General features: G+C 37.1%; 2 protein-coding genes across 2 annotated transcripts in view; both read left to right on the forward strand.

Moving 5' to 3' along the window:
* LOC128231582 (clustered mitochondria protein homolog) overlaps positions 1 to 5,396 on the forward strand; it is a 36,799-nt gene extending 31,403 nt beyond the window's left edge. The window contains exons 33-34 of the mRNA XM_052944595.1: positions 2,126 to 2,199; positions 2,384 to 5,396. Coding sequence (XP_052800555.1) covers positions 2,126 to 2,199; positions 2,384 to 2,585 — 276 coding nt within the window. The 3' untranslated portion in view covers positions 2,586 to 5,396. The remainder of the gene's footprint in view (positions 1 to 2,125; positions 2,200 to 2,383) is intronic.
* Positions 5,397 to 7,866: 2,470 nt separating this feature from the next.
* LOC128229718 (uncharacterized) lies at positions 7,867 to 12,765 on the forward strand. Its single transcript, XM_052941523.1, has 2 exons — positions 7,867 to 8,273; positions 8,403 to 12,765. Exons 1-2 carry the CDS (start codon positions 7,942 to 7,944, stop codon positions 9,718 to 9,720), a joined length of 1,650 nt encoding a protein of 549 aa, XP_052797483.1. The 5' UTR covers positions 7,867 to 7,941; the 3' UTR covers positions 9,721 to 12,765.
* Positions 12,766 to 15,926: the final 3,161 nt, after the last annotated feature.

Here is a 15,926-nt window from a genome sequence, read left to right on the forward strand (position 1 = left end):
TATATATATCTATAATATGTCCTAAATGATCACAAATTGCTTATTGTCAAGTATGAAAATTGCTTTTTATGACTGGTTTAACCCTTTAACACATAGACAAGTGGCCAGATTACACATCCCAGTCAATAGCCATCTTACTGATAAGCAGTCCTTATCTGCATAGGTACTTTTCTGGATATTTGAAAATGAGAAAATGAATACAGCAGTATGACCTTAAAATCAATGTTACTCCAAATAATTGTGTCCAAATCTTTTTTATGTGAATTCATTTTTTATAGATAATTAAATTATCTAATAAATGGTGTCAATGATGAAATATTAAATTATTTTATTTCAGCTGTGAATGTATTTTCAAGATGGATTTGTAACATTTCTTTGAAATGTCATAATTGCATTAAATCAAAGGGTAATAAAATGCTGGGATCGATCTAATTTTTATTACCCCGATCATAAAAAAGACCCATCTGGATTAAAAAGCCGACAATTTATGTTCTTGTGTATTAATAAACAGAAATATGTCAGGAATATCCGGTGTCATCCAGCTGAGAGATCCAGTCCAAGGTGTCTGTTTAACTTTATTACCCCCTCATAAAATTGTTTACAAAAAAAGAAAGCCGATAAATGATTTTCCGGTATGAATAAAAAGATCTAGATCAAACAAAACGCTTGCACATGACCTATTTTACAGCCAAAACTATGATGGACATTATATAAGCTTCACAGAAAATTTACCCATTATTTTCTCATTTACTAATTGTTTCTTTTGTTTGTAAACAAAATATTACCTTTAAGTAAATATAATCTCAATTGATTTTAATGGTAAACTGAACTGACGTAATATATTTAATGATTTACGCATCAATGAATTTGGGGGAAATTCCATACAGTACTTAGCTCGTGGTCTTATTACGTCACAATGGGATATCACACCTGCGATTGGGAGTATAAACACCTTCTCAATTTAGCAGACGATATTTTCAAGGGAAAATCAATACACAAAAGGTTAAACTTTAATTTTATAAACATCCGGGATATTGTTTACAAAAAGAAAGATGCAAAATTGAAATATTGAAATGACCCTATTGAAATATGCGGGCCATGCGTTTACATCCAGTAATGGATACGGTCGGCCAAATGCGTATACATCTGGTAATGAGCTATGTCGGCCTATCTCGTATACATGCGCTAAAGGGTTAAAGAATAAAGTTTAATGTTGCAAGAAGGTAGGGAAATTTAAGTCAATCAAGATACAAGAATCTTCAGTTAAAGTCGGGTATGTGTTAACAAGAAACATTAGCTCAATGATCTATTTTCCGACATGAGCATATTTCAGCTAACATCATCCTCGGTACCACAGCGTATCATAACCTATATGATACCCTGATCAAATCAGCTCTAAAAATCTCGTACTCATGAATAACTAATAAGGTGAAATCCTGTCGCTTGATTGGTTGCATTAGACACACCTCATGCGGTGCGGAAATGGCCGAGAAGTTACGGATGTAATCTCAGTTCGAAATAATCCAATGAGACCACGGCTTACTAATCGTTTTAGGCAGGATGTTGTTAAATTTGCCGATAGATCTTCGCAAAGGAGATTCTTTCCTTTTTATCGGCTATTTCATTGGTCAGAAAATGCTTCTGAATATCCAAGATTTAGGAAGTTTCCCTAGCCAATTTGCCCAGGGTATCGTATAGGTTATGTTACGCAGGGGTGCCGAGGATGAGCTAACATGTGGCCTAAGCCAACTGCCTATGTTGGTTAATATTTGGCCTAAGCCAACTGCCTATGTTGGCTAACATGTGGCCTAAGCCAACTGCATATGTTGGCTAACATGTTGTCTAAGCCAACTGCCTTTGTTGGCTTACATGTTGTCTAAGCCAACTGCTAATGTTGGCTAACATGTTGTCTAAGCCAACTGCCTATGTTGGCTAATATGTTGTCTAAGCCAACTGCCTATGTTGGCTAATATATTGTCTAAGCCAACTGCCTATGTTGGCTAATATATTGTCTAAGCCAACTGCCTATGTTGGCTAACATAATGTCTAAGCCAACTGCCTTTGTTTGCTAACATGTTGTCTCAGCCAACTGCCTTTTTACAAACATGTGTTTGTTTGCTTTCAGATTCAGACGCCATCCATGCAGAGTGTACTGGAAATGTTGAATGTCATCAACGGCATTGTCTTTGTTCAAATCAGGTCTGTTAATTATGTTATGTAATTGAAATATGTTGTCTTAATGCTGCAGCCAATTGACGTTTCTTGTATGTATGTTGGCATGATATGCAACCAGAGTGATAAATTTGATAAAAGCATGTCAATGGGTGTTTTGTTTCAACACAAATGTTGGTCTTTAATAAAGTCCATTTTCTGACATTTCCAGTCCAGAAGAGATTGAGCGGATACGCCGGGAGGTTGGGAAAAATCAGGAAGTCAAAAATAAAGACGCTGAGAGTAAGGACTCTGATAGCGGAAACGAATCAAACGACGGACTAAGCTCTCCAGATAAGGAAACAGCGCCGGTTGTCAACCCTGCAGGAATGGTGAATGGATCTGCCCACCCTGAGGAGATCCTGGCAAACTGACTGGACACACCTTTGTTAAAGGATTATTGTGTCTCATGCCAAGTACAAAGGTGCTCGAAAACCCATTAAACAATGTGTGCTGTGCCAGTGGACCTGGTCTTCTCATAAGCATTGTAGCCACACAAATTGACAATAGCTGTATAGCAGATTTCTTATTGAATAAACATTTGCATAATTCTTACAACACAATATTATAATACAACGTTATACATAGCTCTATGTCAAATCTATTGTGTGTTATGCAAAGCGTGATTCATCAGTCTGAATTTATCATTGTTCATCGACATGAATTACTGTTGAAAAATGAGAGAAGGCCGTGGTTGAGGCGCCGCTGACTGGCTTGATGTTTAGTTCAGTCATTTTCTGGTTTCATGTTAGTTGAGCTGTGAAGTATTGGACCCCATGATACCATTGGTTAGATATCATTACTTAGGACCATTCCACACCAATCATGTTAGCTGTAATTGTTTTGTATGAAGCTTCCACTTGTTTGCATGCATTTTTTGCTTGACTTATGGCATAGTCATATCACTGTAGGATTAGGCAGTCCCCACACTCTTACAAGACCAATGGTAGATACCAATAACAATTTTACTTTTAAGGAAAGGTTCATATTTGCATGAAACATAACCATCAGGTATATGTTTTATTATTGTGTGCAGGGTATAGGATATGTATGAACATTTACTCAAATTCTTGCCATCATCAAGTGTTTAAGTGCAACAAGTATTTTTTTCAAGTTGATTATCTGATTACTTTAGAATATAGCTGTCAATGTCAGAGTTGGCTTTTGTTCTGCTAGTGTAAAACTGTTTGCATGCTCGTGTTACATGTACAATATTAACCATATGATGCCATTAAATGTAAATATTTCTAGGTCATGTGTGTTAGTAAATAGTGAATAGTTTGAACAAATTCTGTACATAGTTGTAGTTTTGTTACCATGGTTACATGTGTACTATCTTAATAATTTAAAATGAGTACTAACATGAAGTAAATTAAAGTGAAATGCAATTACTGTAACCTGTAGCTACAGTGATTACCAGTATAACGTAACTACTGTAACCTGCAGTTTCCCGTAGGTACAGTTGAGTACTCTGTGTAATGTGTAGATACAGTGCGTACTGGTAAGCTGTGAGTACTGTAACCTGCAGTGACCTGTAGCTACAGTGATTACCAGTATAACGTGACTACTGTAACCTGCAGTTACCCGTAGGTACAGTTGAGTACTCTGTGTAATGTGTAGATACAGTGCGTACTGGTAAGCTGTGAGTACTGTAACCTGCAGAAACCTTTAGATACAGTGCGTACTGGTAAGCTGTGAGAAATGTTACCTGCAGTGACCTATAGATACAGTGCGTACTGGTAAGTTGTGAGTAATGTAACCCATAGCTAAATGTATATAGACCCGTGTGCTGTGATAAAATTTTACCATTATCAGTGATCATTCTGCAATTTCACTTGTTATTACGTACCAATAATAATAATATAAACAATAGATATAGTATTTCTCAAAGAAATGCGTTTAAAGTTTGATAAATGTAATTGTATTGTATGGTTATTCAGAAGCTGTATCTTGTTTCATATGAATTTTGATGTACAGCATTTATCAAGAGTGAAAACAAATGCATTTTATATGCTTTCTGTTTGTATCCTTGTGCATTTTAAGAGTTTGAATGAATTGGATTTTGTACATGTATGTGCAGAATTTAAGCTGCACTGACCTGTAGTTTGTTTGATTAGATTGATGTTCAGTTGTATCGTTAATTGACATAAGGCTTTATCTATATCGAAGGTTGCAAGTCTACAGGGCTACATCTCCACATATTGATTCTGAAAGTTTGTTATGTGTGTATCACGTGTTATTTTTATGTCATTTGTGTACACTCGCATATACAAGTACATGTATATGGTGCACGTGGTAATATTTGGATCACTTTGACCTCTTCGTTGATATCTTTTGATATAAATCTGGACATTCTGCACTGAAAATAATCGTTAGAATATTCTGATGGTATTTCAAAGGTTATACTTAATTATAATGGCAATACATTTTTCAGCAGCTCTACAACTGTATGCAAATAGAATAAGCTTACTGAGTCTTGATGCTTATGCTCCCTAAAATCCCAGATTGCCTTCAGAATGAATTAAGTTTGGGAAACATCTGAAAGACTGTGTTTATTGGTTCTAGGGAACATCAAACGTCCGCGAGTAATGGATGTAAAAGTATAACCTGACAACATCGCTAAATTTTTATTGTCAGTCTGAGCTGAACTGAAAATGGGTGCAATTGGTTTTACCCCTTACATGACTGACAGCAACAACAGGCAGAACTACGGACGCGTTGCCACGACTTCAAATGCAACTCCTCGCTTGTTCAAAAATGTTGGGTGTGACTGTTACGGTCTACCTCAATTGCGATGCTTACCTGATTGACCAAGCACCTTTCTCTATGTTTATTTGAAAACAGTGTAGACCAACAATATTATAGAGCATTGACTTTAAGACATATGACAAACATGGCATTTTCGGTGTCGTTATTTTGGTTGTGAAAGTGATGCAATCTTTTTGTGATGTACAATGCATTTGGCATAAGGAACAATACATGTGAACAAGGATCTCTTGATGATAACTAGTGGAAATAGTTCAGGATTAAGGCAAACTTCTTTATAAGTTGCCGTTTTATTGGTCATAGTAATTAGAGCACTGTGTTTATAATGTGTAACTGATACATGAAGTTGGTGGATGGATTGTGAAGAGTGTGGATTTGTCTAAATATAATACATTGTGTACAATTAAATTTAAAAGTTATTTTTGTTGATTGATTGCTTGCGTCTGCTGCCAGTTCTCAGAATCCCCGTCCAGGTACTGAATTGCCAATTACATTCCAAATGTCTCTGCCCATCTCGGAACAAAACATTGTCAAACTACATAGTTACAGAACAACTCGGGCATTCATTGGAACAAAAGCATTATTTTGTGATGTAAATGGCAATAAAACACCTAGAACATTTTAGGATGTTTGCAAAGCCTGGCTGACACTTGTATTAGAATTTACATTGGTTGGCTTCGTCGGCGTCACACTCCTTTCTTATCAATACATTTTGAAATATGTGGTTTAATTGTTTTCAAACTTGGTATCACATCGTTCATGGTCAGTAGATGACCGGTCAAGGTCATGTTACCATAAACTGTAACATTAATGGCGTTTTTGATTGGTGTCTTGCATATATGTATTACAAACTTGGTATGTATATTTTTCATTGTCAGTAGATGACCACTTTGTGTTTTGGGGCTTATAGGTCCTAGTGACCTTCAGTGAGAGAACTTAAAGGTCGTTTTCGATCATGAACTTCTCCTAGTTATAGTCTTCAAACTTGGTATGCACATTGGTCATGGTCATTGAAATCTCCCGTTGAACATCAAAATGTAAACATACTTTTTAATGAAAAATATATCGAAATAATGACATTTAAAAAATCTAAATGGCCTTAAACGTTATATATTATCTGGTTTAGCATTACGCTGAATATCCAGAATGGATATACTGTAGGATTTTGTTGATTCTCGACAAACCCTTATCTCCTGTGAATTTTAGTAAAAAACACACAGTAAAGCGGTTTTTGCCTCAAATTCCTTAAGCATACAGTGTTGAAGAATTAAAAGAGCCCATCAATCATCTTAAACCGATATGGCCAGATACATGATGGTTTTCATGCCCTTGGAGACAAAACTGGCCACACCCTGGGGTTCACAAGTTTCCCTGACTTCTTGAAGGAAATCTTCTTGTCTGAAACCACTAAGCCCAGACTCTTGATATTGTGTGTGTACATAGTGTACATGTATCATCATATTGTGGTCTTTTATCACGGTTGTTCGAATCATCTTAAACCGATAGGGTCAGACCCATGATGTTTGGCATGCCCCTGGGGTCAAAACTGGCCCCGCCCCAGGTGTTCCACGTTTCTGATAGACTTACATGTATATAAGAAAAACTTCTTGCCTGAAACCGCCAGGCCAAGACCGTTGGTATTTTGTCTCCCAAATCACATGGCACAGACCTTTGGTATTAGTTAAGAACATCGTATGATGATCCTTTAGGTTTGTTATTAAAAAATGCCCCTTTGGTTTAAGCTGGCCCGCCTCTTTTGAGCTGTTTTCTAATTTTTGAAGCTACAGCTATGTAATTTAAGCGATGTGTACAGTTTTAAAAACAAATATCAATGTTGTCTTTGGCTGTGACTTTTTGAACTATTTTTATATTTTTGAAACTACAGAAATGAAATTTAGACCATGTGTAAGATTTTGTAAACACATATCAAAGTTGTCCTCGGATTACCTATAGCGTGACATTTTGACCTACGTCCTTATTTTTGAAGCGACAGCAATCAGATTTGGACCATTTGAACAGTTTTTAAAATAAATATCAATGTTGTGCTTTGATGACCTTCACCGTGACCTTTTGTCACACTTTCTTATTTTTGAAGCTACAGCAAGACCATGTGCGCAGTTTTGAAAACATATATCATTGAATGTTGTCCTTGGATGAGCTTTACTATTACCCTTTGACATACTTTCTTAATTTTGAAGCTACAGCAATGAATTGAGACTATGTGTACAATTTTGAATTAATAATCAATGTTGTGCGTGGATGATCTTAACCACTTGAACATTTGACAACACTCGTTCATAGTTTGTCATAAACCATTTTAATAAACTGATTCATTCCCGTAAAACGGTTTAACACTTCACTCAGGTGAGCAATTTAGCCCCCATTGTTTATATTGTTGAAGTTTAATACTGGGTCATGTGTCAGTAAAAATTGAGTCACATATTTGAAAATTATTACTAACACTTTAGCATCCATATTTTCTACCCGATATGCACCAAAAAAGAGCAATGGTGCTCAGGTGAGCGTTGTAGGGTCACGTTGGCTCTCTTGACTTTGTTTCCACGTTGGGAAAAACGTGAAACAACAATAGCTGGTCTAGCAGGTAAATCTACATGTAAAGTAGACGATTTGTTCACGAACTCGATATTAATTTTAATAATGAGATAAGAAAGCGGTCATGGGAATGTTTTAAGCTTTCATTTCATTCTAATTATTGTAATTTTCATTCACACGTGGCTGTAGAAACATCATGTTTTCTGAGTATTTTGTGCAACAATTGACAAATTTGCTGTACATGTTTATTGTAATAAGTAGTATTCATACCGGAAGAAAACAATTACACACTTTCCTTGTTTGTTATAAATAGATGTATTCACAGTTGTTTTACAATTCACGTACATACGATTTACTAACATTTGAAAGCGGTCGAAGATACTTAAGGAAAATTGCCATACGATAGCGGAAATGATGACTGAATTTTACGACTCGACTGATACGACATCCGACGTTGTGCATGATTACACGTGCACGGTATGTGAGGAGAGAGAACTGAACGCGGAGGCCCGGATATACTGTGCAAAGTGCCTTACAAGGTATTGCGGGCCCTGCAACCAACACCACGCACACCTGTTTGCCAAGCACGAGGTCCTCGACCGAACCGCCCTGGACCGTTGGGGTGTGGTCAGATCCCGCGTTGGCATTGAGACGTGTACAGAGCACATGGGACGGGAGGTGGAAATGTTCTGTGTCGATCATGAGGCCCTGTGCTGTGCAGTGTGCGTGACTGTGGCTCACAGGTACATGTTTAACTCTCTCTCTTCTTTTTTTTAAAAACCCTTCATTTTGCACAGTTATTTTTAAATTACGATACCTTGGAAATTTTGAAGCAATAAGGAAAATATTTCTTTTCACTCAATATCTTACAGGTCATGCAAGAACGTCAAATACCTTCCCATTGCGGCGAAGGGCATTCGAGAGAAGGAAGGCTTTAAAAGCATGCCGCAACGGGTCAACGAGCTGATGGTGGCACTGGAGGAGATTAAACAAGACAGGGTGAAAAGCAGCGATGATATTGGAGCCACTGAGGGGAGGATCCTGTCTTCTATAGAGGAGTTTCAAGTACGAATAAACCTAACAATTGAACGGCTGAAAGTAAACACAATAGAATCGATGGCAGGTTTAACGGGGGCAAGTTATGACGGCATTAGAACAGATGTGCAAACCTGCAATGTGTTCCTGGAAAGGTTTGAGAAGTACATGAAGGCGATGCAATCTACCTGTAGTAAAAGTGAGGCTGGTTGCTTCACATGCTACATGCACTGTCTGGATTGTGTGACAGAAGCAACGTCTTTCGTTAAAAGCAGCAGAAACGCAAAGTTCGATGTTTCGTTCGAAGTCGATAGCACGATTGAGGAGTTTCTTAATTCTTTGAAAAGTTTTGGTGAATTCAAAACAATGACGATAAATAGCACGAAATGTTCTTATATCAAACTTAAATCAGACGATAAAAAGTGCAGTATCGTTGGTTGCTGTCAAGTAAGCGACAATGCCATCCTTCTTGCTGATGAGACAAACAGAAAGATAAAATTACTCAATGACAAGTACTCAATTGTGCATTCATATGAACTTTCGAGCTGCCCTTGCGGCGTTTGTTGCGTGTCGGAGCGCGAAGCGGCGGTGTGCCTGGAGGTCAGGGCGATCCAGTACGTCTCCGTCCACGACCAGAGGCTCACGCTCTTGAAACGCTTCTCCGTTGATCATGACTGTCTGCGACTGACTTACCACGGCGGCAAGCTCTTTGTGACATCGGGAACGGCTCTCTATACGTACACACTAAATGGTAAACTGGAGAAGAAACTCTATCAAGGAAAAAATAATGCCCTATATTTCACCGTTAATTATGTGGCCGTGAGTGAAGATGGACGAAGGATCTTCGTGACAAATGCCAACGACGGGGTGCTTGTGACGCTAGACGGTACGGGGACAATTTTGGCCATACTACAGGACCCTACCCTCCACGACCCCCGGGGTCTTTGTGTGGGGCCGGGTGGCACGGTCTTAGTGTGCGGCCTTGACTCCGACACACTGCTACACGTAGACAGAGGCGGCCGAAAACTTGCAGTACTCGCCACACAGAGAGACGGCCTGCTGTCTCCGGTGGCCGTGTGTTGGAGACAAGAAAGGTCTGAAATACTTGTTGGATGCGGAAACAATGACTTTCTTATTATCATTCGTCTGATATAATCTGATATTCATAAAATGAATTTCCAAGTCTTTTGGAGGCATTCTCAACGCTTCAAAACACAGCAGACTTTACGTACTAAATTGGTAAACAGCTATATCGCTGTTTTATAACTGTATTAATTTTGCAATTTTATACAAAACGACTGGTTGGCCCTGAGCAGCAGATGAATCCTATTGCTTTTGAAGTCAGTGGGTCAAAGGTCAAGGTCGTTGTGACCGTAAGCTGGAAATACGAAGTTTCCTAATAATGGCTGGAAAAAAAACAACGCTTAGGCATAGAGACCTCGAACTTAGAAGATGTCACTCCGGCTTTCTTTAAGTCATGTTTCAAAAACATTCGCGGCGTCATTGATGCTTTGTATCAAAACGCCTTGTTTTATTTATGATTTCACACGTAAATTCACCTGCAGTCATTTGTCTTATTTGTTGTGCAGCTAACACAATGGTCTCAATCGTCCCAAAGAACCATCGCAGAACGACGTGTTAACTCAGCATTGTCGCATTGCACGGGTTTCAATGGAAAACGTGTTTGAAATTATGAAGCGTAGCTTTCCATGTTCAAGTGTCGACCTTAGACTCGAACTTATAACTATTGTTAAGCGTTTGCAGTGCTTCTAAACTACATCAAGAAGAGAAATCTGCCCATGCCCGACGTCGAGCTGGTAGCACCTGAACTGTGAGATCCGATGTGCCGGACAACGCTATCAAACGGTGGCTGAGCTATTCGCGATATTCTGATAAATGGGTTCGCGTGACGTCTAGAATGAAAATGATGTTCGACAAACATTTTTTTTCTAACTTAATAGTTTTTAATTGTTTACTTTGTTATTCAAAACCATGCATTTTTCATAGCAAATCGAGTGACCATGTAAAAATAAAACAATAGGATATGATATAAAATAAATTAACCTTTAATTTAATAAGTAATGATTGAAAAAACAAATGCATAAATTTCATATGTGTCTGGGCAAAATACATTAAAGCAATTTATATATAATTTTCATGCTACTTGCAAATCATTTGATATGAAAAATATCATAACATTTAATGCTTTAGTATTTCTGTTAAACAAGATGATTTAAAAAGCTTAGTTTTGTTTGAATTCAGCTGTTCCAATTCACTCTTTAACTTCCTTTTCTTGAGTACAAGCACTTCATTTCAAGTTTTAGATTGTTCATTTTCATTTCATGTTCTTTTTTTCTCATTTAAATTCACAAATAGTATATATCAGCATGCAGTTTTAAATGCTCAAACTATTTAACAATTCTATCCATTTTGTAAGAATAAACATGTATACAAAAACAATAGTGCTAACGCACACAAACATACTAATACATTCGCACACCCAATCGCACGCATAAAACAAACACCCAAAATAACCTCGCGACCACAAGCGCGTTGTTCATACACGCACTCGTTCACATGTCCATACAAGCACTTATACACATGTTTATATACGCACTCATACACATGTTCATACACGCACTCATGCACATGTTCATACACGCACTCATGCACATGTTTATACACGCACTCATGCACATGTTCATACACGCACTCATGCACATGTTTATACTCACACTCATGCACATGTTCATACACGCACTCATGCACATGTTTATACACGCACTCATGCACATGTTTATACACGCACTCATGCACATGTTTATACACGCACTCATGCACATGTTCATACACGCACTCATGCACATGTTTATACACGCACTCATGCACATGTTCAAACACGCATTCATACACATGTTCATACACGCACTTATACACATGTTCATACACGCATTCATACACATGTCCATACACGCACTCATACACATGTTCATACGCGCACTCATAAACATGTTCATACACGAACTCATATACATGTTCATACGCGCACTTATACACATGTTCATACACACATTCATACACATGTTCATACATACATTCATACAGATGTTCATACACACATTCATACACATGTTCGTACATGCACTCATACACATGTTCATACGCGCACTCATAAACATGTTCATACACGAACTCATACACATGTTCGTACGCACACTTATACACATGTTCATACACAGATTCATACACATGTTCATACACACATTCATACACATGTTCATACACACATTCATACACATGTTCATACATGCATTCATACACATGTTCATACACGCACTCATAAACATGTTCATACAAGAACTCATACACATGTTCATACGTGCACTTATACACATGTTCATACACACATTCATACTCATGTTTATACATGCATTCATACACATGTTCATACACGCATTCATACACATGTTCATACGCGCACTTATAAACATGCTCATACAAGAACTCATACACATGTTCATACGCGCACTTATACACATGTTCATACACACACTCATACACATGTTCATACACGCACTCATACACATGTTCATACACGCATTCATACACATGTTCATACACGCACTTATACACATGTTCATACATGCATCCATACACATGTTTATACATGCACTCATATACACGCAAATACGTGCACTCATACACATGTTCATACACGCACTCATAAACACGTTTATACACGCAATAATATACATGACATGTCCATACACGCCCTGATATACATGTTCATACACGCACTCATATACATGTTCATACACGCACTCATATACATGTTCATACACGCACTCATAAACATGTTCATACACGCACTCATAAACATGTTCATACACGCACTCATATACATGTTCATACACGCACTCATATACATGTTCATACATGCACTCATAAACACGTTCATACACGCAATAATATACATGACATGTCCATACACGCACTCATATACATGTCCATACACGCACTCATATACATGTTCATACACGCACTCATAAACATGTTCATACACGCACTCATACACATGTTCATACACGCACTCACACACATGCAATTATACACACGTTTGTATGATGTTCAAACGATCGATGTCCAAGTAACATGCTCATGTATTCAAAATGAAGAATATTGGTATAAGATAAAGCTCTACGATTGTTTTTGTTTATAATATGGCCAACTGTGTTTCATTTTTTATGGGCCATGCTTCAAAGGAACAATACGACCCTGTGTCCTTTGTCTTATTTTTGCATGTCGATGAACGAACCTTGCGCGACAGGGCGGAAGTAGTAGACGCCTATGGAGCAATGGAGATGCAGAATTCCGTGAAATTCTGCACTTCTGTGCTGTTGTCAGTTCCGGAATATTCCTGCATTAAAACTATTTTATCATATATGAATTCTAACGAACTCACTAGCACATTCGCCCGATTTGTATGGAGTACGACCAGATATGCCACAAACTCTGGCGCAAAAATCCTTTGGGGCTCACCCATCCATTTATGTTTACAACATATACACTTACATCTGATCCTGTTCTAAATATTAATTGTAATGGCACTGTCATTGAGCAAAATTCATCTGTCAAATACCTAGGTGCTACTTTAGGTCAAAATTTATCACATGAGTCCATGACCCGTACGTTTATATAGGGAGGAAATGTAAGGTTAAATTTTATTTATAGGAAACGTGGTTACCTTTCTCAACATTCCAAATAGCTGTTGGTTATGACCCTAGTTCAGTGTCATTTTGACCACTCCTGTTCTTTCTGGAACAATGTTTTAGCCAATATATAGAAATATAAACTTGAAATAACGCAACACAAGTTGATATGTTGGAACAAATAGGTCACATATTGATATTGAACATTATAAACCACTTTACTAAGTTCCAGTTCATCAGTGAGTTGAACGAATCACCTTGCAGGTCATGTTTTTATTAAAAATACGGTTAAGCCCCTGATTTTATGGGAGAGAACGTTGTCAGCACAGATTCAATTCATTCTCATAAAACTAGGTTTAGCGAAAATGGATCTACCCCAAAAGTTAAAGGTTTTGGACCGAAACCTACAAACACCATTGTCAACATCCATGACATAATTAACAAAGTACAGTAGATGTTACCTTAGTATCAAATGAAATACGTTTTTATGTATTTAAAGGTAAAGGTAAATGGAATTTCGTTTTTATGCCCCCACAAAGTGGCGGCATATAGGGTTGCCCTTGTCCGTACGTACGTCTGTCCGTACGTCCGTACGTCCCGAAGATTGTTTCCGATCTAATTCTTGAAAACCGTTTGTCCAATCCTCACCAAACTTTAAACACATGTTTGTGACCATAATATCTTGATCAAGTTCGATAGTCATGGAAATCGCTTTAGTCATTTAGGAGTTACGGCCCTTTTTTGCCAAAAATACTTCAAAAATATATGTTTCCAATCTAATTCTTGAAAAGTATGTGTCCAATCCTCACCAAACTTTACATACATGATTGTGACCATAATATCTTGATCAAGTTCGATAGCCATGGAAATCGCTTTTGTCATTTAGGAGTTACGGCCCTTTATTTGCAAAAAAAGACTTGAAAAATACGTCCCGAAGATTGTTTCCGATCTAATTCTTGAAAACTGTTTGTCCAATCCTCACCAAACTTTAAACACATGTTTGTGACCATAATATCTTGATCAAGTTCGATAGTCATGGAAATCGCTTAAGTCATTTAGGAGTTACGGCCCTTTTTTGCCAAAAATACTTCAAAAATCATTATGGCTTATTTTCTGTGACAAAAAAACGAAGTGGGGGCATCCGTGTCCTATGGACACATTTCTAGTTTTTTATATTATTGGATAATATAGCATCTAAAATTATACTTTACCGTGTATTAAACTTTGTCTATTTAACCCTCTTCTTTTTTCGAAACGGTTACAGCATCTATTTTGTTATTACTCTGTACTCAGCACAGTTTTTAGGCTGTAGGCCGCCATGCCTGTAGCATTTTGTAATCGTAGATCGATATTGACCATCGGTTAATCGACGAGCTATTTTGATGCGCGCACGGGCGTTTCAATCCTAGCGCTGTTAGAACTACAGAGGTCAACGATCTAATGTACATAACCTGCTCTTAATGCTTCGGAGCTGAATTCTGCATTTATAAGTTTTCTATAAGTAGCGCTGTACTGAGTATCTATAATATGTTATGTTATAATATGTTACTTTAGTGCGAATAAGGTGCGTGTTTGCGTAATTACGCTATACAAACCATAGAAAACGCAAATATTTTAATATTGACAAGTTACAAAACGCAATATAAAAATCAGAATACTCAAAAAGTTTCAAATGAACGCGTCTAAATGAAAATAAATACATGCCGTATATATCTGTATGCGACCAGGAATCTAGAAACCTTCGGTTGAAAGTAAAATCAGGATCATCGGATTCGGACAGGTTTATTCTCGTAATTATTATTCATTGTATCATTCTTGTTGTAAACAATTATGTAAATAATCCGACACTGTTTCACTATCAATGTACATACACATTGTACAGTTGTTTATTATTATTCATATGTAATACGTTTATACATGTATATATCTGCCTGTATTAAACTGGAGTTCGGATTGATATGCACATTCCGTTTTTAGTCAAGCTATAAAGCTATACATCTGATACATTTTCTCATTATATTTACATTAAATTTAAATCTCTAAGAAATAATTGTTACAAGAGAAAAGTTTGGTTATATAAAAATGGAAATTATGATCATCTTAATAATGAAATTAATGAATATAACTGGTCATTTATAGATTAAAATCCTGTGGATGATGCATGTTGTGCTTTCACAAAAGCTTTTCTTGAGTTAGCTGAAAAACATTTTCCACGAAAAGAAGTAACTATTAGGCCAAATGATAAACCGTGGTACGACTCTATAGTACGGAACTTTTCTCGAGATAGAGACCGACAAAAACGTAAAGCTATAAGATCAAAGTTACCTAGCGACTGGAATATATCTCAAAATAATTCGAGAAAATACTGGAAAACAATAAAAACAGAAAATAAGGACTGCGAAAAAATTCCAACAATTATATATTTACTGATAAAGATAAGGCAGACGCACTTAATGAATATTTTGCATCTAAATCTACAATTGACAATAATGGAGTGGAGTTACCTCCATTTAAATTAAGGTCTGCCGAAACTATTAGTAATTTTGAAGTAACAGAATTAGAAATAACCGATATACTTAGTAATTTAGACGTAAAAAAAGGCCACTGGATCAGATGAAATAAGCCACTTCCTACTAAGAAATACTTACGAGT

The sequence above is a fragment of the Mya arenaria genome, chromosome 4, assembly GCF_026914265.1.
Source record: "Mya arenaria isolate MELC-2E11 chromosome 4, ASM2691426v1".
In the NCBI taxonomy this organism is placed as follows: Eukaryota; Metazoa; Mollusca; class Bivalvia; order Myida; family Myidae; genus Mya; species Mya arenaria.

Excerpts from the sequence above, each read along its gene's own strand:
- LOC128229718 (XM_052941523.1), top strand. The coding sequence starts at position 7,942 with ATGATGACTGAATTTTACGACTCGACTGATACGACATCCGACGTTGTG. Across the intron at positions 8,274-8,402 it reads TGCGTGACTGTGGCTCACAG|GTCATGCAAGAACGTCAAAT; the intron begins GTACATGTTTAA and ends AATATCTTACAG.